The sequence below is a fragment of the Apostichopus japonicus genome, chromosome 5 (genome assembly GCF_037975245.1).
Source record: "Apostichopus japonicus isolate 1M-3 chromosome 5, ASM3797524v1, whole genome shotgun sequence".
Taxonomy (NCBI): Eukaryota; Metazoa; Echinodermata; class Holothuroidea; order Aspidochirotida; family Stichopodidae; genus Apostichopus; species Apostichopus japonicus.
This window is the reverse complement of record NC_092565.1, coordinates 12,420,845-12,442,893: the sequence shown is the minus strand read 5'-3', so window position 1 is coordinate 12,442,893 and position 22,049 is coordinate 12,420,845. Positions and strand designations below refer to the sequence as shown.

General features: G+C 37.9%; 1 protein-coding gene across 1 annotated transcript; it reads right to left on the bottom strand.

Annotated features, from left to right (window-relative positions):
* Nucleotides 1-32: 32 nt before the first annotated feature.
* LOC139967685 (DNA-directed RNA polymerase II subunit RPB2) lies at nt 33-20,806 on the bottom strand. The gene is made up of 24 exons (XM_071971687.1): nt 20,637-20,806; nt 18,933-19,183; nt 17,839-17,951; nt 17,344-17,504; nt 16,705-16,922; nt 14,893-15,057; nt 14,442-14,638; nt 13,627-13,810; nt 11,540-11,662; nt 10,604-10,747; nt 9,924-10,063; nt 9,394-9,505; nt 8,875-9,029; nt 8,333-8,531; nt 7,708-7,973; nt 6,848-6,939; nt 5,928-6,049; nt 5,378-5,506; nt 4,854-4,943; nt 4,198-4,419; nt 3,451-3,611; nt 2,887-3,082; nt 2,391-2,492; nt 33-2,069 (listed from the first exon to the last, which is right to left on the bottom strand). Exons 1-24 carry the CDS (start codon nt 20,653-20,655, stop codon nt 2,064-2,066), a joined length of 3,567 nt encoding a protein of 1,188 aa, XP_071827788.1. The 5' UTR covers nt 20,656-20,806; the 3' UTR covers nt 33-2,063.
* Between the last annotated feature and the right edge of the window lie 1,243 nt (nt 20,807-22,049).

The window sequence follows — 22,049 nt, the reverse complement described above, 5'->3', positions numbered from 1 at the left end:
TTTTAGGGTTAATAACAAGCAACAAATTATAATACCTTATCACAAAAGCGAAAATTTATTTTACATGACAATATTTACAAACTGTATGGCACTCATTATTACATCAGTGACTAACATGTTTAAGATGGTAGTCCAATCATGCACCATTACAGTATGGACTTTCATAGGTACGTTCACAAAAAGTAGAAAACTTGATCCACTCTCAAACCCAGTCCCCTTAAATCAAGATTGTAATACTATGATCAAGACAATTTCAAGTGAGAAACCTTTACAAACTTTTTGGACCATACAAACAAAATTATGTGGTTAATAGAGAATAGAGTTACAAGTGGCATAGCTGGGAAAGCTGAATATCAGAAAGCTTAAATTTGTAATCTTTTGACTGTTTACAGCTATTTGAAACACATATGACAGCTAGATTTCAAGCATAAATTCAAAAATAGACTTCACGATTGATTGAAGGTCAATTTCAAGATAGATTCAATGTAGTTTTCAAGTAAGAACAAATAAGATACTTTTTTAAAGAAAAGTCATCCAGGAAAGCACCCGAGCACAAAAACCAAACAACGAAAAGACTGATCCGCTCTCAACCCCAGTCCCTTGTATAGAGACCGAGATCATCGTCAGGTGAAGAGATAAGACTCACAGGGTTCTCTTCCATCTGTACACCTAAATCTACAGGTCCATGCTCTTCCTGCAATGCTGGAGTTTTAAGGACTTCTATTGTCAGAGTTGGCATTATTGGATGTCTATTATTGCCACATTTGACAAAATAAACAGAGCATTCATTATGATTGGCCTGCTCACTCATAACATCCAAGGCATATACCGGCACTTACAACTAATCTAGGTTTTCTTTCACGCTGTGTGATATACCCCCTTCCCCACCTTTAAGCTATTACAACTCCAGGCCTAGCTGATTTATGGACCACAATAAGTCCGAAACAAAGCCAATCTGCTTTTTTGCCTTCAAATACAAGCAACATAATCCTCAAATCTCATAAAATACTCCTTGAATCTACTCAAATACTTGAATGAGATTTATATTGTGTAAAATCTACTATTAATTTACAATTGCATTCAACTATACACCAGTTGGCCAAATAAGAATAATTCTACATAGACTAACACACATTATGAGCTGGAAGTACCACCGGATATTTTTGGCCAGAAGAATTTGTTGCATGTGTGCCTATGTCATTAGGCCATACTGTAGGCTACAGTAAAGGTATCATGTGCGGTTAAAACAGAGTTGACCCTGTGTATAGGTAGGAATTGTGTGGTGTATAGGTAGGAATTGTGTTGTATATAGCTAAGGATTGTGTGGGTTTGCAATTCCATTCAAATTGGTATCTCTTAGTTGGACCATTAGGGACTAAAACATGGCAAAAAGTTGCTAATAGTTTTACTGCTGCAAAGGCCTTTTTGCAACCTTGCTTCAAACTCTGAACCACATGAAATGGTTGAAATCTTTGTTCTTTGGGGGGTTTTAACAATTCAATTCAGTCGAGCAAATAACGATAATGATATGTGGATACAAACGTGAAGGCATATATCCATATATGTTATGCACCATAACTATTCCAACAATGTGTTAAAACTTACTTTTAATCAAGATCTTATAAGTAAAGGATTTACCCATCCATTGATACATAAGTAATAACACTGCCTGTGCAACAGCACAACTTTAACCTATTTGGGGGAATTTAGTTACAATGCAATCTGAATTTGATGTAAACAAATGGTCATCCCCTGGAGCGCCTCCAGAGCTGATTTTGGTTGTCCGAATAGAAATGTGGTCTTTTCGGAAGACCATTAAAGATTGGCCCTTCAGGCATGCCTAGAGCTATGTACTTTGTATGTGAACTAAAGCAAAAAAACATTGTATACAATATTCTCAAGTATGCATCTCAGTTAAAAGTTTATGTCACTAATAACTGTCTCAACTACAGCAAGCCTGTCACCCTGGGAACTGTCTCTTTTCACTCTGAATTGGCAAACATGTTGTAAATCTCATCTCCAGCAGAGACTACCTTGGTACGGTCGCTTCGGAGGTTTGCACATCAAGACTGTCACAGAGAAAGATAAATAATCACAATTTATAATATTGAAAGAGATAATTAGTTCAACAAGGAATGTATGCAGAGAACAGCAGAGAGGTCTTCATAAATTTAAAACATTAACCAGTATTACTCCAAAAAAAACCACTTCAAATCAAAAGAAAAGACGAAACGTCAATCTACACAATTACTATTAAAGTTGATATACAAGATATGACATAATCCTGTTGTTGTGCAGCTCCCTGCAGCTCAGGGTAAACATACGTAGTGATGGTCATTACTTGCTTCTATACCGATACTTCCTCTTACTAGCTTCAAACCTCCTCTTACCTTCTGTTCTAGTGGTCGAACCATCATCCTTGGAGCAATACTCATAGACATCAGTTCCTGGAAGAGGAGCTTACAGGCATAAGGAATTCGGATCTGAGACACCTGGCGGACAAAATGAAAATAAATAAATAAAAGAGTGTTGCCCAACATCTGTAATCAGATGCTTTTGAATGAAACCTATACAAGTACATACAACATTGTGTGCTGACTGAACATATACTGTATGGCTTAATAGTGACATCTGTTGCATCATTAAACCCCTTCATTGATGTGTGTTATGTTATTACATGTTACTGACAGTAACTCTAGCCATAATTGATTAATAATTCAAGAGGTGTTGTTTCAAGCGACCATTACTGACTAGTGTCTTATTCTTACAGCCTCAGAATTTGTAAGTCAAAGAGAGGTGTCGTTACAAGCGGCCATTACTGACTAGTGTCTATTCTTACAACCTCAGCATTCGTAAGTCAACAAGAGGTGTTGTTACATTACTCACCAGTGTCTTATTCTTACAGCCTCGGCATTCGTAGGTCATGTTCTTTAGGTTAGCAATCGCAATAAGGCCACAGATGTCGCAGACGTGAACCCTGTACGGATCAGAGACCTCAAACAACCTCTCACGAAGGAACTGAGCTGCTCCATGGGCAATCTGACAATCGCGTTCCATCTCACCAAAACGAAGACCGCCATCCCTGGAAGTAATAGGTCAGAATTTGTGTATTTTAGATCACAAAATGCAAAGAATACAGACAAAAGTGATATTTCGTAGAATCAGACTTCCATAATAAAAATGGTTAATAGTTAGTTGGCCTGACGTTTCAATCCTAGCAGGATTTTTTTCTGAAGAAGATCCTGCTATGATCGAATCGTCAGGCCAACTTACTTTTACACATTCTCTTACACAGGCTCTCTAGTGGATAAGCAGTTTGCTAACAATTTTATTTTGATAATAAAAATGGTGCAGTTTCTAACTATATATATCTAAAAGTAATCATATAATTGCTAACTTGAAATAATTTTCAGTGACCCAAATTTAATTAATATTATTTGATAATTTTACCTGGATCTTCCTTCCATGGGCTGCCTATTTAATATCTGCACCGGTCCCCTGGCCCTGGAATGGATCTTGTCATCCACCATATGCTTCAATCTTTGGTAGTAGGTCGGACCTAAGAAAACCTGGGTTGCAATCTTTCTGCCTGTAAAGCCACAATACATGACCTGTCAATGAAAAAGAAAAAGAAAGGAATAAAAATACAAATAAAAACGTGTGCCTCTAAAAGTGGGTCAAACACTCAACCAGTCTTGCTGTCACTTCTGTGAGGATGATACACTGTAAGGAATTCCAATAAAAGCTATTTACATAAAACTGAATCTCTGCAAACATGTGGTATTGCTGTCTTCACTTATCAAATTACTAATCATGTCCTGAACAGACCTTGCTAACAACTAACAAATTGGTGGATATAGCCAGGAACTTTTGTCAAATTTTTCAGTAATGTTTTATAAAGACAGATTCTTCGTCTAAAGGGGACACAAACCCAACCTCCATCTTTTAGCTCATATGAGAGAGATCTTTGTGAAGAACAACTCCTCCAAACAGCTCAGAAAAATCTTGCTCCGTTTGGAATCATAGTTTTAAAAGTCATGTCTCGCAGCTGTCATTCTGTAAATCTGCTGCTTAGATTTGAAACCTTCTGCTTTCTCTTTGTATTGTTTTTTTATATATATTTTCAAGGTAGAATGTGCTCAGTGTTGACTGGGAACCAATGAATGTGGCAAGACCAAGGATGCCTAGATAAATTACCTCATTTCCTCTCTCCATGTAGCCATATTCATGAAGGAGATTAGATATCTTCTGGACGTTTACAGCATCGTTGAATGGAGTGGCGTCGCCGATCTCACCCTTATTAGCGGACACTTTCCCTTGCAGACATTCGATTAAATGGCCAATCGTCATACGACTGGGAATAGCGTGAGGGTTGATGATGACGTCTGGCGTGATTCCTTCACAGGTAAAAGGCATGTCCTATAGCAAATACAGGAATAAGAAAAACACATGAAACATGATAACAAGGACTATACTGAACATTGCAATCAAAATGAAATTAAGAAACAAAATTAATATTGTTGCTCCCTTTATAAAACATGTTTACACCAGGAATCATGTTAAAATTATGTTATGTTGAAAGAAAAATACAATCATCGTGTTGAAAGACAATCAGTAACATTTAACTAAGATACTAATAACTATAAAACAGGACTTCCATGAAAACATTCATTGATGGTAAGACAAAATACTCATCAAGGCTAGGTCCCTGATTGAGGTATGGTGAAGATACCATCCAGTCATAGCCACAGTTTAGGGCATACCATCTTGTCAGACCGAGTCGCTGCCTCGGTATAATAGTAATGATAACAACGAGTCCGAGCAGATAGTTCATTATAATTTGTCAGATTTACCTCCATTCTGTACTTGATTCCACATGTACCCTTCTGTCCGTGACGACTGGCAAACTTATCTCCAATCTGAGGGGTTCTGACAGACCGTACCTATGGGATGACAAAGTAATTTACAATATATTATGCAACACAAACATAACAACAAAATCGATACAAATTGGTTCCGTTTGGCAGATAGTCGTAAAATTCTTACTTGTTCAAAAAATTGCAAACTATAGCACCATTTTGCAACTTAGCACCCTCCATTTTATCAGAATTTTACAAATGGGAAGGACCACCCCCTCCTTGGACAACATAACATCATAACCCCACACCCCTACCCCGTACAAAAATGACAACTGCAACTGAGAAAGAAATAATGCTCATTTACAAATGAAAACTTTACTCCAAAAGTTTCCAATATCTTATGAGACACAGTTATTTAATATTCAGAGCAATGTGCCAAAATTTTGGAAACAAATTTTACCATATTCAGTGCTGATGTTGTTAATAGTTGAAGTAGCTATTAAGAAAAGTGAACTGACCTTGAGTTTACAGAACTTGTACCCCTCTTGGTTAATGCTGACCATTACTTGGTCAATAATACCTGTTTCACTCCTTCTCATGAAGGTACTACAGTCTCTCTTGGTGTAACGATTACTGGTACCTTCGAGCTAAGGAGAGAACAGAAAAATAGACATCTAAAGCATCAACACATGGTTAAGTCAATGAACAAATGTCAATCATAGATTTGTCACGCACCTAACATGGGCCCCACTTACTTCTTAATGTCAGCAAATGTTATTGGGCTGCTCTCAAAAGCCTGTACACAAACCAATGTGTGCTGTAAATTCAGGGCAATGCCAGTAAGAATGTGATTTTAGCCAGTAAACGTTTCTATGCATTTGCAGTTTTTGGTTAAATGGCTAAAATCGTCACAATCACACAAATTTGTAAGACAATTTTATAGGGGCATTGAGAGGCGAATAATAACATACAAAGATTAGCGTATGGCTTGGTAAGAATGACGTAGGGTTACAAACAAACGCAGAGGTCGGCTGTAATGTGAAACATCGGATCAGGATTATTGATTACCTCGTCATTATTTTCCTTGACCAACGCAGTCTTGCCAATGAGGACGTCATCACCAGACACTCTGGTAGCCGGAGCAATTATACCATCGTCTTCTAACTTTTCATAAACAGCATTTCTCATCCCTGAAGTGGAAGATAGTAAGGGACTAATGAAAAACAGGTAATAAAAGTATGTTGTAATGTCTCCTGTAGAAGGACAGATATCTCACAATCTCTAAAGGTAAAGAGATCTTTACCTTTAGAGATTGTGATCGATCTTCGATCCTGCTAGGATCAAAACGTCAGGCCAACTTACTTTTACACAATCGCTAAAGGTAACAGACTGTCAGCTTTATAGGTTTAGAATGCAGGTTTGTAGTTACATTTACACATTACAATGTGGTTGTGGTGGGGGGGGGGGAGTTGAGCGAAAGGTTGAGGAGCAATCAATAACCCTAGAACATTGGTGCATCATGTACAGTAGACCTAGATATGGGAAAGAAAAAGACATCATTGGTATGTGGATAAAGTAGTGGGGATAAAGTGGAGAAAAAATATTTTGATGGTTTTTAGTCACCTTCAAAGAAGAAAGGTGGACGGAGGTGTCTGAATTTGGGAGACTTAGCATATGCCTTTTACTTGCACAACTTTACTTTGTAAGTTGGCTCGGGAGGCATTATAGTAAATGTGTAGAATTACAAGATCAGTCGTAGAGACTAGTGAGAATGAGAGAATGTAAATAATAGTTTGCTTTGTATTCTGTAAACTTATCCTCGTATCCACTGTTAACTTCAATTGAGATTGCAGGCGTCATCTTTTTGACGATGATTCCTACGAAGACAATTTCCTCTGAGGAGGTTCCATATTACAAAAATGCACAAAGCATTTCATTAATCCTTCACACCACCTTGTCAATTTCTAACCTGGTAACTGACTTCTTACCTTGACACGTTTCTCTGTCCGGTTTTTCAAACATCTCGTCTGTGTCGTGGTCTTTGGTTTCACAGTCCTTGTATGATCGGTAAAAGACAGACCTGTTAGGGGATAATCCATAGAGCTATGTAGTTAATGTTGGATTCTTCAAGTGATTTCACCTTATTCTCTTTCCAAGCTATCACCTCTTTCTTTCTCCTCTTCTTTACTACATCTCTGCCTGTTCTCCATTTCTTGACCACAAGTATTCTGTACTTGTTTCTCACATATCTTTCAACCTGTTTTCAACTATATCTTTCAACCATCTTTCATCCTTAAGTGGTCACTAGATTAAAAATGTGATACATTTCAACTTTCATGTTTACTACTACCAATCTACTGATCTAAACGGTCTGAGAGCCATCAAACTTAAAAACATCACAAAGCCCTCTCGCCAGTAAACCGTCTGAGCAAAACCACAGTAAGTAACAGGGACACCTTCAATTCATCTGGCCACAGCATGATCTCAGGATATAACCAATTACATAAGAGAATAATTTATCCTGTATTCCATCTCAAAATGCTCTGCAAAATTTTCAAATTTCTATACAAATGTAAACATGTTTGGCTGTTTGTGTTTGTAGGAACCATATTATTTTATGAGAGACATAAGTCAGAACCTTCAAAGCTGCTGCACAGAGCTTGAACACTAAAATAATTCCTTGTACATTTCCACTTCATTCCTTGTTTATGCAGTGCCCTAAAATCTATGCACTACCGATTACAACAGCAATGGTATAACCACAACTGAAATAGCATAAGGACAATTTAATGCGACAGATTTGCTTCTTTCTCATTTTAATTTGCCTGGTTCCCTTTAATAAATTTACCTGTATAAGCCTCTGTCAATGGAACCTGCATTCATGATGACAGAATCTTCCTGGTTGTAACCGGTGTACGATGAAATAGCTACTATGGAGTTGATCCCGGCTGGGAGCTCCCTAAACCGCAGGAACTCCATGGACCTGGTGGTGACTAAGGGTTTCTGGGGGTAGTAGAGGACGTGTGATAGGGAGTCCATACGGACATGGAAGTTTGTTATGTACATTCCCATGGCTTGTTTGCCCATAGCTGACTGGTATGTGTTACGAGGGGACTGAAAAATGAGAGAGAGAAAACAAGAGTATAATAGATGACAAAAACCAACTAGAATGCATTTAACATTGTTAGCAAACTGACTTTAAAGACTTGACATTCAAATAATTAAGTGCCTTCAAACAATTGTAATGTCAAAGACAAGAAAATGCATCTGAATTTGATCGGCATTCTGAAAATTTATAACAAGTATCACTCGGCCGTATTTTGCAATGGTTAACAATTGGACGCTGTCTGCACTGTTTTACCAATGAAGGTTTATGAAATTAGTGGTTCGATTTGGTCATGAATATTTTGTCACTCAAACATGAAAACAAGACTCCAACACAAAAATGATGAGTTTAATGAGCAACCTCTCACCTGGTTGTGATCAGGAAATGGAATGATCGAAGCACAAACTCCCAGGATCATGGACGGATGGATCTCGCAGTGAGTGTAGGTTGAGCAGTAGACAGCACCTGTGTCCCTCAGGTCATCTGGTGACATCGCCAACATGACTGTTTCTTCCTCCATGGTATCAATGTATTCTACCACCCCACTGGCTACAAGCTCCTGCCAACTAATAGAACAACCAGGAGAAATCTTAGCCGCAATGTACACCTTAATAGTAATGGCATGTATTAAGTCAACACGTTAGAAGATCTAAGATCGGAGAACACCTAAATAAGAACAATTATGTACAAAGGGAATTCCTTGATAATACAATTTCGTTTTTTGCTGTTTTTGTGTGTTAAATATACTGACTGCATATCAATTTTTAAATGATAAAGTTCTGTTTTACTCTCATGCCTGTGACAAAATGACAGCTTAGAATACAGAGTAGCTTTCAGACAATGCAATCTGTCAGACCAAGGCACTGACCTTTGACCTAAAGAGACTAATCTATTTGAAATATTTCTTACCTGTAATTGTTGTACTCTCTCTCTTTTAACATGTCAATATGTCTCTTCTTCAGGAGAAGCTTTTGCTCTTCAACAATCAACAGAGGGCGACATATCCTCCCTGCGTCTGTATAGATCTGGATCTCTTTCTCCTTGATATCTCTGACCATGGAGACCTGGATTAATAAAAGTCATGAAAAATAAATCGAGTCATTAACTGAATATGAAAAACAAACAAAATACTAGAATAAACAACAATGCTAAACTCACAGAGATCAACTGAGTATATTGGCAATGTGCTGATGCAACCGTGGCTTTAAAATCAGTTTCATTTAGTTTAAAATATTGATAACTATGACTCAAATTATATCTAAGTAGTTTATCTTATACAACAAACAAAACCAATCATCGACACACTAGCACTCACCTGTCTAAGTAAACCATTTATACAACAACTGGACAAAAAAAAAAAAAATTATACTTATGAAACAATCATAATACATACCTAATATGTTGAACAATACAACAAAATTTGCATACCTCTGATACAATGATATCCATCTGTCGACGTAGTTTACGTAAGGTGTTCATGAGCTGGTCGGGATCACGATGAATTCCAACCCAACAACCATTCACAAAGATCTTGGTGGCACTACAATGAAGAGAGACAGCTCACAAATTTCTGGCAACTTTGACCAAACCTACTAAGTATTACTCAAAGAAACTTTAATAATTAAACTTGTTCACGCTGAGACAAACTCCTACATTTTTTTCCTTCATCAGATCAACATTTCATTCATTTCTTCACATGTACAATGTTTTCACACATCTAAATGGAAAATCACAAACTTTCAATTTTTTTCCCACTATTTTTTTTTGCCATTTATTTGCAAATGAAATTTGATTAAGCATGGGAATTAAATTCTAGGGTTACCAGATTTCCATAGTAATGAAAATGTTATTAAAATTGCAAAAAAGCTGGCTAAATGGTTCTGGCTCCATAAATGACAGCACCTATTAATCTTAATCTCACCAGGTTCTTCCATATTGTGCTAAGATGTCTAACTTACTTGTGAATAGCTGACGGTGCTATTTCTTCCAGGTTCTCCATACTCCACTCCTCCAAAAATTCCAAGATGGGGCTAGGTTGCGAGCCGACAGAGATGTAAGCCATCAGGGCCAGATTCTTCACAAGGCCTACAGCATGTCCCTGACAAATTTTTAAAAAGTAAGAATCCTTAACTTAACCTTCACCCCAAGAAATTACCATCAATGAACAGGCAAGCAATTCAAGAACATTCATGATCTCACTTGGTCTGAAATCCAAATTTCTGAAAGTAATTTTTGCAGTTTCAACATTGACTTAACTTCATTTTTGTAGCTTCCTGGCAGTAGGGTTTCTCTGTATGATTTGTGTGTCTTTAAAATGTATGAAAGAGTTGCATAAATCCCTCCCCACCTACTTTCAGAGTTGTAACAGAGAAAAAGGGGATTTGAATCTCAAAGTATGCAGAGTATGCAGGAAGTATACTTCCAAAAGTAATGCACCACCAGCATGGTAATATTTCATATGGAGTAACCAACAACGCAAGGCTGGATAGTTTGATAGGCAGACAACTGGAGGTGGTAACGTCGGCACATTGGTACAAAACCTTCTATAGCGTTATTAGTTCTTTTTACCTGAACTACTAAACACCTAGCACATTGACATGCAAACTACTAGACTGAGTATATAAGGAATAGATGTTACCTCTGGTGTTTCAGCAGGACAGACCATTCCCCACTGAGTGTTGTGAAGCTGTCTGGGTCTGGCAAGCTTGCCATCACGGCCGCAAGGAGAGTTAAGCCGTCTCAGATGAGACAGGGTGGACACAAATGTCAGTCTATTGAGTACCTGGATAAAATATATCAGGAAAAAAGATCTAGTAACTTGTATTAAACAGAATAAAATATCACAGGCAGTACATCGATACAACCTATGAACTACCTGGATCAGTCTATTGAGTACCTGGATAAAATATCAGGAACAAAGATCCAGTCTGGGTTAGTAACTTGTATTAAACAGAATAAAATATCACAGACAGTACGGTGATACTACATATGAACTACCCTGGTCGACTGTAGCTCCAAGGTTTTGTAGCCCAAGGGAAACAGTTATTGTTAATTGGAAAGTGTGAGACTTTCAGTCATTTTGGGGATGCGACTAAGTAACTTCTTCATACTCTGTGATGATGAAGCCCCGCACTGGAACCCATTATACACCAAACACCAGCAAACCATTGGAAATAAACTATAACAAACAGCCGGTCAATCATTTGCAAAAAGCTCAATCAAAATATTGTCATGAGCAGGTATGTGTGAGAGACATTTCTTCAATAACTATCTTGTGTACGACAATAAATAGGAATATGAAAGGTATTTTCTGAGTTTTAGACTTAATTGCTGATAGTTCATGGAAGGAACCCCCGAGTGTTGCTTTAAAGCATTCTTATATCTAAGCTGCCAATATGTATAGCAAGCAGTGTGCCCTGTTCTAGCTACAGTTAGATCCACTTCGATATTATCATATCGAATATGATTTGCCCTTCAGACGTAAATCTACATTTACTCCATCTTTAACAATTCAACATAAAATGAACAATTGCTAACAATTTGGCATTTCAATGTAGTTTTCTTGTAAACGTACCTGAGACACACCAGCCCTAGCCAAATGAGCTTTTTTCTGGTCACCCCAGTTACCTGTCGCTAAGGAGTACTTCAACCCATCGGTGATCGTTCTTGTCTTGATGGCCAACTCAACATTGAAATCCTGTAAACAACAACGATTAAAAACATTATATAAATAATATAAAAAATATTTCATTGGGATTACTTAACTCACAAGTCACTCAGATGTTGAACACTGATGCATATGTTCTATGATATCTTTACTGTATTGTATTTTACCTTCTTTCGATACAGGTCTGGTACGGGGTTTAATTAAATGAGCTACAACCAGAATGCAAAATGCATTGAGGTTTCGATGACTTCAATGCACTAGACTTCTGCTTGTTAGTATAACCAGAACTAGCTGTTACAATAACACTATGGCATGCTAACACAGGTCAGTCTGTACGTGGTTATACACACCTCCATCAAAAACAGTAGGGTTCTTTTACTCAATGTTATGAATCCGCACACCAAGTATTACAAACCCCAAACCAAATCTCTAATAACTTCGCACATTAAGGTTGCAGAGGAGTCCACTTATGGACAATTTAGATTGGAATATGCCCACAAAACTTCAAAGAATCTAACTTGAAAGAAGCTAATACAGGTCACTGGAGGTCAACCTGAGGTCAAAGGTCACCCAAATGCAGGTCTACTATTGTATTACAATAGCTTAACCTAACCTTAATGGACATTTGGTTCTCAAGTTATTGCAAAAATACTAGTTTCTGACCCCTGATTGACCTTTGTTGACATTGGATCACATGACTGTTATGTTTTGAAACAATCCCTTACCCCATTCACAACTAGTCCCAAAATATCAACCTTGTCACACCCTGTCAATGGTAGTTTCGCAAGTTATTGAGAAAAACTAGGCCAACATTACAGCCAACTCCATGGAGTGTAAGCAAATCTCAAGTTCACAGGTGCTTGACCTAGTTTCTCCTTGGCAGCTGGCCAAGAAAATGTTTTGAAATTCGTGGTACCTGTGCAACTTACATCCAACCAAAACTACCAATGATCTACAAATATTTTCTAGAGAAGGCATGCTTCGCCATTCAAGTGCACTATTCCATCGAAATCACATCAACTCTTTAGCAAAATATCCATACGGATGAGTCACAAGTGTTGAAGTAGCTCTAGCACTTTTATATATCTATGGTCTGCAAGCAAGCCTTGGAAGACACTGTACATGTATGTAGATATGTACATAGCAATTCAGGACTTCTAGCGACACACTTAAGTCAATGGGGATATTGTCGCGAGTTCAGATTCAAATCTACGGATGCCCGTAAGATCAATTTCAATTGTCAGTAGGCTCTCCTATTCTTATGAGGCGAATCGCCCATGTCATATACTTATAGGCTGGACGATGGGAGATACCGTATATTATGAAAAGGTTTTTACAAGTTGACCCCTGGTGACCCTAAATGACCTTCGATATCCACCAAAAACGATAGGCTTTTTGTACTTAATGTGGTCAACCTACATACCAGAAATGAAATCAATCCAAGCTTTGCTTCTTGAGATATCATGTTTACAAGCTTTTCACTATTTGACCCCTGGTGACCCCAAGTGACCTTTGACCTACACCAAAAACAATAGGCTTCTTGTACTCAATAAGATACTCCTATGTGCCAAATATGAGAACTGTCCAAGCTTCCCTTCTTGAGATATCGTGTTTACAAGCTGGGCGTCACAAACGCACACACACACACACACACACACATACACACACGCATGATTGCAAAGGTTACGATTATCATCGAAACCAAAAAGGCCAGCGTTGTATCTGTCTGCTTTTATCATTACAAAAAACTGTCAACTTTAAAAATATTCTTTCTTGATTAGACAGTTAACAAAATGAAACCAGTGCCACAGAAAACAACTTGCATCTGTAGCTCTGCCCTGTGCAAAACTACCTGATTTAATGTAACAGGGTTTGCCCCTTTTATCCCAAAGAGGTACATTACAGAGCTCGGTCCAGTGTCCCAGTTGCAGATTTAAGTCACTTTTTACTACTTCTAATTCTTTCGAACATTAGGAAGAATTTCTCCACTTTACCTTTCCTTTGTCGACAAACTTCTGTGCGTAGTATCGTACTTCCTTCTGAAGACCCTTGAACAGAGCTCTGAACAGAAAGGCCAGCAGAGGTCCAGCCAGGTCCAAACGTTTGTTGCCATAGTGATCTCGGTCATCGCATTCTCTCCTTCCGCAAGCTGCAAGTAACAGACGGTGGACACAGTACCTGTGTCAAAGATAAAGGTGTGACAATGTTACTCAAACTCTGCCCCTTTTTTTTTCAACCACGTCATTGAACATTATGTGTGACGACTACTCATTTTGAACACAAGCACATACAGAGAGAAGCAAGACTCATACCGAGAGTAGTCCGGGCCGCAAAGAGTGTGAGCGAGTCATCTTGAAAATATGTTGTCGCTTGTTAGATCTATTCTGTGATCTGCGTTAGTCTACAATATGTTTGAAGTTTCGTTACATGTTGATGTTAGGTTTGGAGAAAAGAGAGAGGTGAAGAGGGGACAAGTTTTATTGGTATGATTTTAGGTGCAATACTTAAAATTTTGTAGGAATAAGAGAGATGGCTTCTGAGTGATAATCTGCATAGTAGAATTGAGTTCTATCTGTTGATTATCACCAAAGAGCTCATACTGACATCCAAATTTTGCACTATTGTTGTGAGCACACTTCTAACCGTGCAAGATTGACGGAATAAACACAAAAAAAACAATTTAAATCCTTAAGAGGATCTGATTCATGTATGACGAGGAAAAGAGCAACAATAGATATTTTAACTCACTAAAGACCTCAATCTATTTTTGAAATTTCATCTTTGAAAGAAAAACTTTGATGTTCCTCACCCCAAGAAGTAAGCTTTCTTGGTTTCACAGAAGTCACTAATTCCAACATGAGGGAGTAACTCCTTTTGTAGGATTTCACGAGCATATTTTATCCTCTTCTCTTTTGTAACACCTGGTCTAGCACCTCTCGCTCCAATGAAATTCAAAGCTACGTTCTGTTCTTGAATGACGAATGCCTCATCCAAAGATGGTTTTACCTGAGAAAAAAAAGGAAATATAAAAAAATAAATACATCAAAAATGAAAAAAAAAGGAAGATTTATCCAGTTTGACAAATCCAAAATAGTTTATTCTGCCACTGATTTTCTTTAACAAAATCACCAATACACAAGAGTACTTGCAAATTTGAAATTATGTAAAAAAATCTTATAATTTAAAACATTAATGAACAACCTACTTCCTTCCACCCCACAAAAGAAAAATACTGTAAAACGAAACAAAACAGGAATTACCATTTCCATCATCTCAGGATCATCAAAATCGTAGATGATATGCTCCAAGATGTCTCTGTCTGCCACAAACCCGAGAGCTCTAAAGACGATCATGATTGGAATCTCCTGACGGATGTAGGGCAGGATAGCAATGATCTTCTGGCCGATGGAACTCTTCTTTGAACCCTGAAATTTAAGCAGGAAGAGTACGAATTAAAGAAAGGTGCCGAGGACGACCTGATCTTCATTTAATCCCTGGTCTTGATTTGTTAAGTGCTTACTATTAGGATCACCATTTGTTAACATACTTCCATATATGACATTAAACTCAATCAAATCGTTTAATGGATGTTAGACATTTCATATAAGTAAATGGATAACTAGAGCACCAATGGTGCAGAAGCTCATACCTTTTCGAGCTTAAAAATGTAGGGCCCACAAAACCAATTTTGGGCTCGTGAGGGATACCTCCCCCCCCTCCATTAGCAGAATCCTGGCCACACCACTGGCTATAATTCCTATTTTCCCCTTTAAATCCTATTTTACCCACTCTCTCAAACAATACCACTGACCTACCCTATTAAACTTTCTCCCCTCTACCTTAGCAGACATAACAAGCACTCCCTACAAGGCATAACTTCACAAGCTGCCTACATACCTCAGGCTCAAAGACTTCTAAGAATCGGCAAGTGCTGATTGGCTATAGGGCTCTCATGCTTACAGTTCAACAGTTAATAACAACTCCCAGTCCTGCTTTAATTCCACTAACAGCCTCTGCAGAGCTTAACCACAAATGTAAACAAACACTGCAGACACTGGGAGACAAATTAAAGGAGCTTTGGCAAAAAGTGAAGGCTCAGATTTTTTAAACAATGGGGATTAATTGTAATTAATTAACTTTTGACCAAAAATTATTAGGCATCACCTTATTCATACACAATCCAACAATCATCAGTTCAACTTTGAATATGATCCATCAAAATCTTGAGAAGATTGAGATATTTGAAAATATTACAAAGAATGACCCCCGATGACCCCCCTAAATGACCTTTGACCTCAATTTTCCGAACACCCCTAGTAACTCTCATCCCGAGGAACATTGTGACCAAGTTTCATTATAATTGGCCATACACTGTACGAACAGGAGCAATTTGAAAATATAGGGCCGCGGCCCGGGCCACAAAAGACCCCTAGTTGATCTTTGATCTCAAATTCATGAACACCCTGAAGGTAAAACTACCATAGTACTATCGTGACAAACCCTCAACATTGTACCATGGAATCTGTAGGAGAAGAAGCATTTTGCGTATTTCCACAAAATGGCCCATTAAGGCCCACAGGTGACCTTTGACCCCAAATTTTGGATCATCTCTGATGGACCTATACCTAATGGTCCTTGTGTCCAAGTTTCATGAAATTCCATCAAACACTGTGCGAGTGGGAGCGGTTTTACCAATTGTTGACGGATAGAGTGATAGAATGATAGAGTGATAGACGCCGCACTGTAACAATAGCTCACACCAGCATGCTGGTATGAGCTAAAAAGTTCTTTTCTAGAATGAAATTAGACTGAACTTGCTATCACATTCCTCCAAATTCAGTTATTGTGTGTGTGTGTTGTTCTAAATTTTTAAGGCACAATAAATACCACACTTAAAAGTACCAATACAATTTGGTGTGCTGCTTTGAAAGTTGCTAGTGAATTGCCATGAATTTCAGAAGCCAAAGCAGTGACACTGGTCCACTCATTTGTTAGTCAAAAATTTCACTTTTTAATGCTCACTGATAAATCTCTCACTGAGTTGACGATACTTTGAAACATTTGCCACTTACCGATCCACCCCTGGTCATGAGATGAACCCACATGGTACTTGTCGGACGAGAGGAATTCTCCAGGCAGGAACGACACTCTGAAGTGAAGGCGTACTTGTTGCTCTTCTTTTGAAAGACGTACACCCCGTTGGTGGCCATTTTCTCTTGAGCGATGATGACCTTCTCTGATCCGTTGATGATGAAGTATCCGCCAGGATCTAAGGGACATTCTGACAATTCTGCATAAGACAATAAACAAGGCCGATAGGATATTTGACCACCAAACCCTGGAGCAAGGTTATCAGAGTCCCTCATACACATGTTACAAAGGTAAATCAGTATTTAAAATAAAAAGGTACATTAGTTGAATGTGCCATACCTCACTTTAAACTGTATTATATATATAACAAAGATGGTATTGAAATAAACATCAATATTGACAATGAACCACAATCTTAACTGATCCATGTACACACAAGTTCAATTCCACTGTAATACTGACTCTCAAACCCTAAAGAAAGACAACAACTGTCACCAAATAGAACACCCGAGAAAGACCCGACCATCTAGATGTTTGCAAAATGCCAGAAAGGGAAAGAAACAAAGGCCGGAGACTAGCAATCTTAAAAGTTACTTCGCTAAACGTAGAATCTCTCTGACCTGTTAAATCACGATCCGTAAGACCGTTTAGAAGGCAGTAGGTGGACCGAAGCATGATAGGGATCTTCCCGAGAAATGTCTTCTGATGTTGCGTCTCCTGCACGTCTGTCCCATCTTTAATGATGGATTTTGTGATGTCGACGTATAAGGGAGCAGAATATCTGAAATACATAGAGCAGACAAAGTTAGCGTTCAAATGCAGTGTTGCAATATTGAAGGTTCTGAATAATTTTTCTTCTTACTTTTTGTGTTTCATTTTTATAACATACTGTGGCTCCTGTGTACATGAACTGCTATACATCTTTCCACTTGTGTAGCCTGACATGACCATCTGGTGTCGCATTTTGCGACGCGATACCTGGTTCTCTGATATGTGAAAACAAACCTCTACGAGATGATCGAAAAGCAACGGATTTGCTCTCTTGAAAATGTGCAGGTTCTTAACATCAGAGAAAGGATAGAACAAGTTCAACCAAGCATGATTTAAATACTTACGTCAGGTTCCTTAGACGGGCTTCGTTTGGCATCATAGGGGATGGCGAACCATCTTTCTCCCAGTGAGTTGGTTTGGACAGGTAGATTTGCTCAAAATTTAATAGAAATCTTGTCTGTTGGGTGATCAGGAAAAACGATACTTTAGTCTTGGGCCAAGTTCCTTAGTGGACAGCCTTAGCATACAGTATATATACTACAGTACATCTCTGGAGGAAACTTAATTTGGACCTGGAGCCTACTGACCAGAGACCAGATGAAATTGCATAACCACAATCTAGATGCAAATTTGAATTTCAACACAGGTTTTACAGCTTAATGTTTCTTTGAAATTCATTCTTGCTTTTCTTTTGAAATGTAATTAAAGTAAACAATGCTATAACAGGCATACTGATCGAGGGCTACCTTGATTAAATTGAGGACATTGGTTAACCTTAATGAAGATAATTCTGTTTCCATTTCAACTCTCAGTAATGATAATAATCTTTTAATAATCTGCCCACACCTCAAGAAATGTCCAACTACCATGTATCTTACTCCATTATTGGTCAAGCAGCCCACATTCAATATTTCATTTTCATAGAACTCACAGCAAATACAAATTTGATAGATTAGACAGGATTACAATAATTTTGCATTTCCTCAACCAGTTCTAAATGAAGTCAAACAAGTCAGTTTTAAGATACATTGTATTTTTGTTTATAAGTAAAACTAAGTGATGTTCTCACAAAGAAACTGACCACAGTAACACAATACAATCATAAATTCACAATAAGGGGTGGAAAATTTCTATTTTTTGGCAAACTACAATTAATGAATGAAATACATCAGTGTCAATCAATCCACATCTAGATGTAAATTGATCTTAATCTTTTGCTATTTAGTTCCTTGCTATCTGGCCTCTACACAACAAGGAATATATTTCATGATCAAATGTTTCAATAGCAGTCACAGGACCACACGTTCTCCATGATCCACACAGATGGGTTGTATGATCTAGCTAAAGACAAGTATCATTAAAAAGAAATAAACATGAGTTACAGCAGATTTTAACGTTAAGCAGACAAGGCTTCAGATGTTTTGTTTTTATAACTTACAGGTATTTCTTCTTCAGCCGACATATGCAGCGCCTCGGCCTGCAAGTCAATTGCTGGTGTTTCCTCAACAATTCTCTGGACAGACATCTGTATGAACTCATCAAAGGAATCTAACTGTTGTCGGACCAAACCTTTCTCATCAAAGTAGGAACTGATGACCACCCAACAGGCCTCCTGCCAGCTATCTGCTGTGACTTCATCACTATCTGCATTAGCTTCATCACTGTCTGCGTCCTCTTCCTCCATGATTTCTGAAACAAAATATTTTCATCAAGATCTCTTAACCTTCCACTCAATGCTAACTGTTTAGAGAAGCTGCCATGTCCAACATTTATACATACATGAAAATAAGGATGAAATAGATCAAAACTGAAAATTATGTAATATTTTTATGACTCAGAGAGCAATGTTTTACAGTAATATTGTAACCTATAGTGAAAAGTTAAAGCATCCTCTACATAGCTAGGCATATAGATGGATATTACCACTCAATTAACAAATACCTTACTACTCTGTAATTCATTTACTTGTATGTTGTAGTTTGCAAGACAGATACCGTTACTCGCTATTTGGAAATTAAAGGTGTGTAAAATAGCAGGGGGGCTGTGTCATTCCGCCATCTGCACTTTCCGCTATAGAAAATGTGCTCTTTCCGCCATAGAAAAAATGCCATTCCGCCATGTTACCGCCATGGCGGTAAAGCACTCTGTGTATGGCGGAAAGAGCACATTATTGTGGGTGCATTGTATATGCACTGTATATTGCTTCCCTTCACTCTACCTCGGCCTGCAAAATCGGTCATTTAAATCGAAAATCAGAATTGGAATTTTTAATAAACAATCAGCCTAATTAAATTTGATTTATTCAACCAACTATTATATAGGCTATTTGAAGACAGTGTATCGACTCTTTCAAACTTACAATTAAAACTATTCAATCAACATGTACATCAAAGACTGTATCTAATTCCCCAATCTTGTCTAAACTACAATTCAGTCTATCCAGCGAACCGTCACATTTGAAGACGGTCTACCTATCCTTCCAGGTGATTCAAAGAAAGTTTCACCGATATATTCCTGTACACCACAGTAAAATCGATTCCTAAAAAATACCTCTCTGCCATAGGTTTCGAGCCTTTCCGCCATGGCGGAAAGGATCGCAGCCTATAGGGGAAAGGTAATTGTGGTAAGTACATATGGCAGAATGGCACTAGATCCAAATAACAGTAACCACTGACAGATAGCAGTAACATTCACCCATGTTAGTTATAAAATGTATTGCTTTATATCTTACTTCACAATAAACAACCTAAGGTTTATTTTGCCAAGTTATGCAGGCAATATTATGCTACCTCACCTGTTGTAAGTTTTGCTGAATCGCTAAATGGATAACAGCCAATGCCTAACACTTTGTAACAGTAACGATATTACAAAACAACTAGGCTATTTTATTTGACCATTGCATCCACCTTTCATTTTGTGTTTACGTGGGGTGATCCATTGTTTTTGAAATGTGGCGTGAAAGCTTGACTTACATTTGAGGGGGAAAAACTACTGCCTAATTAACTGACTAATCGGGGTAAAATCACTGCACAAAAGTAGCGAAGGTGCCAAGGTGTAGGACTAACTAACATATAATTGGTAAAACTGAAATTGTGACAACAATAAGTTACATCGAATGCCATCTTTCACATCTCATCCTTACCATCCTCGGGATCTTGCATGTTGGATCAACAACTGATGCTAATAATCCAAACTGGTAATATTTAAAGGAATCTTCGACATCAGGGTTCAAAAACGAAGAAAACTTGTGCAAGTTCGTCTACCGCCATTGACGTCTTTGCTTCGCTTCTCAACTCTTCTCAGGCGAGTAACCAGGTCGCCAACTAATAAAAATGCTATTACATCAAATGACCATATCCTTACCATTGGACGCCGTTTGCAGGTATCATACGCCCAATAAAGCCCCCATTGACTTACACACTAAATCACAAAAGTAATGTTGTCTTAAAGTCTAGATAGAAGTTCTCACTAGCTAATCGCTACCCATCACCGGATAGCTGACAAGTTGGCCTTTCATAGCACCATCAATTTTACGTATCATGACCTATATTTTTGGCTATCCGAGCCGGAAGTTTTCGTCACTTGTAAACAAACCTCTTCACTCAAATAGTAAACAATTATTGTATACTGCTCCTGGGAGGCCTAAAGGGGTATAAAATTGCCTCAGTTGACCCAATTTTTGCACCACATGTACTTCCATTCATGCTCTTCAACATGCAAGCCACAAAAAAAACCAGCTTCAAAATGGCTATGAAAGACAAGCAATGTCTGAAGATGTTACCCCCTTCACGTACACCCATGCATCTAATATTACTATACAGTGCACACAATCGGAAATAACCTTCGATACGCCTCTGAGTATATAGTCGTAATTATAATGCACAAACTGCAAGTTTTCTTGTTTTACTATTCGAAACCTTCCTCTGCCAGTCACTGCATAGTCGATGTACACCCCATTTAATCATAATGAATATGCGAGCCTGTCAACATAGTTCTTTGAGCAGCCACTGTTTTAAGCAAATGTACTCTTAGCGGTTTATTATCAACTTAGAAAAGAACCGATCACAAAACAGCAATCGTTTTTTTAATGAGTTAAATATATCTTATGTCGGATATATAATTTGTTATTTCTGAAAGTACGCTAGTTTAGAATCGTAACATTTCGTAAATGTAGTAAACAAAAAAAATCCCAAATAGCTGAAATACCCATTGATGAAGATTTTACTTATATTAAGCTATTTTTGTGGTACAAATTACCTCAAGTTTTTATGTGACAATATATTATAAGTATAGGCTATTTCATCCACTAGACAAACGATGTTCCCCCTTAACTTGTATATAGCAGATATACAATGTTTCAGTTTCAACCTAACACGGGAGCACATGTTAAATGATAAAGAAGTTCGCAAAATAACGTAATTATACGGTAACTTTTAAACTGTCATTCTCAGTTTTCTCTTAATAAAATATAAGGCCATGTGTGACTGGGACTGATATTTGCTTGGTATTTCCACGGTCCAGTTGTCTATTTGTCCTGCTTAAACGAGCATGACCA

Excerpts from the sequence above, each read along its gene's own strand:
- LOC139967685 (XM_071971687.1), bottom strand. Across the intron at positions 15,058-16,704 it reads TCATGACCAGGGGTGGATCG|GGTTCAAAGAAGAGTTCCAT; the intron begins GTAAGTGGCAAA and ends CTTAAATTTCAG. Across the intron at positions 4,420-4,853 it reads GAATCAAGTACAGAATGGAG|GACATGCCTTTTACCTGTGA; the intron begins GTAAATCTGACA and ends TATTTGCTATAG.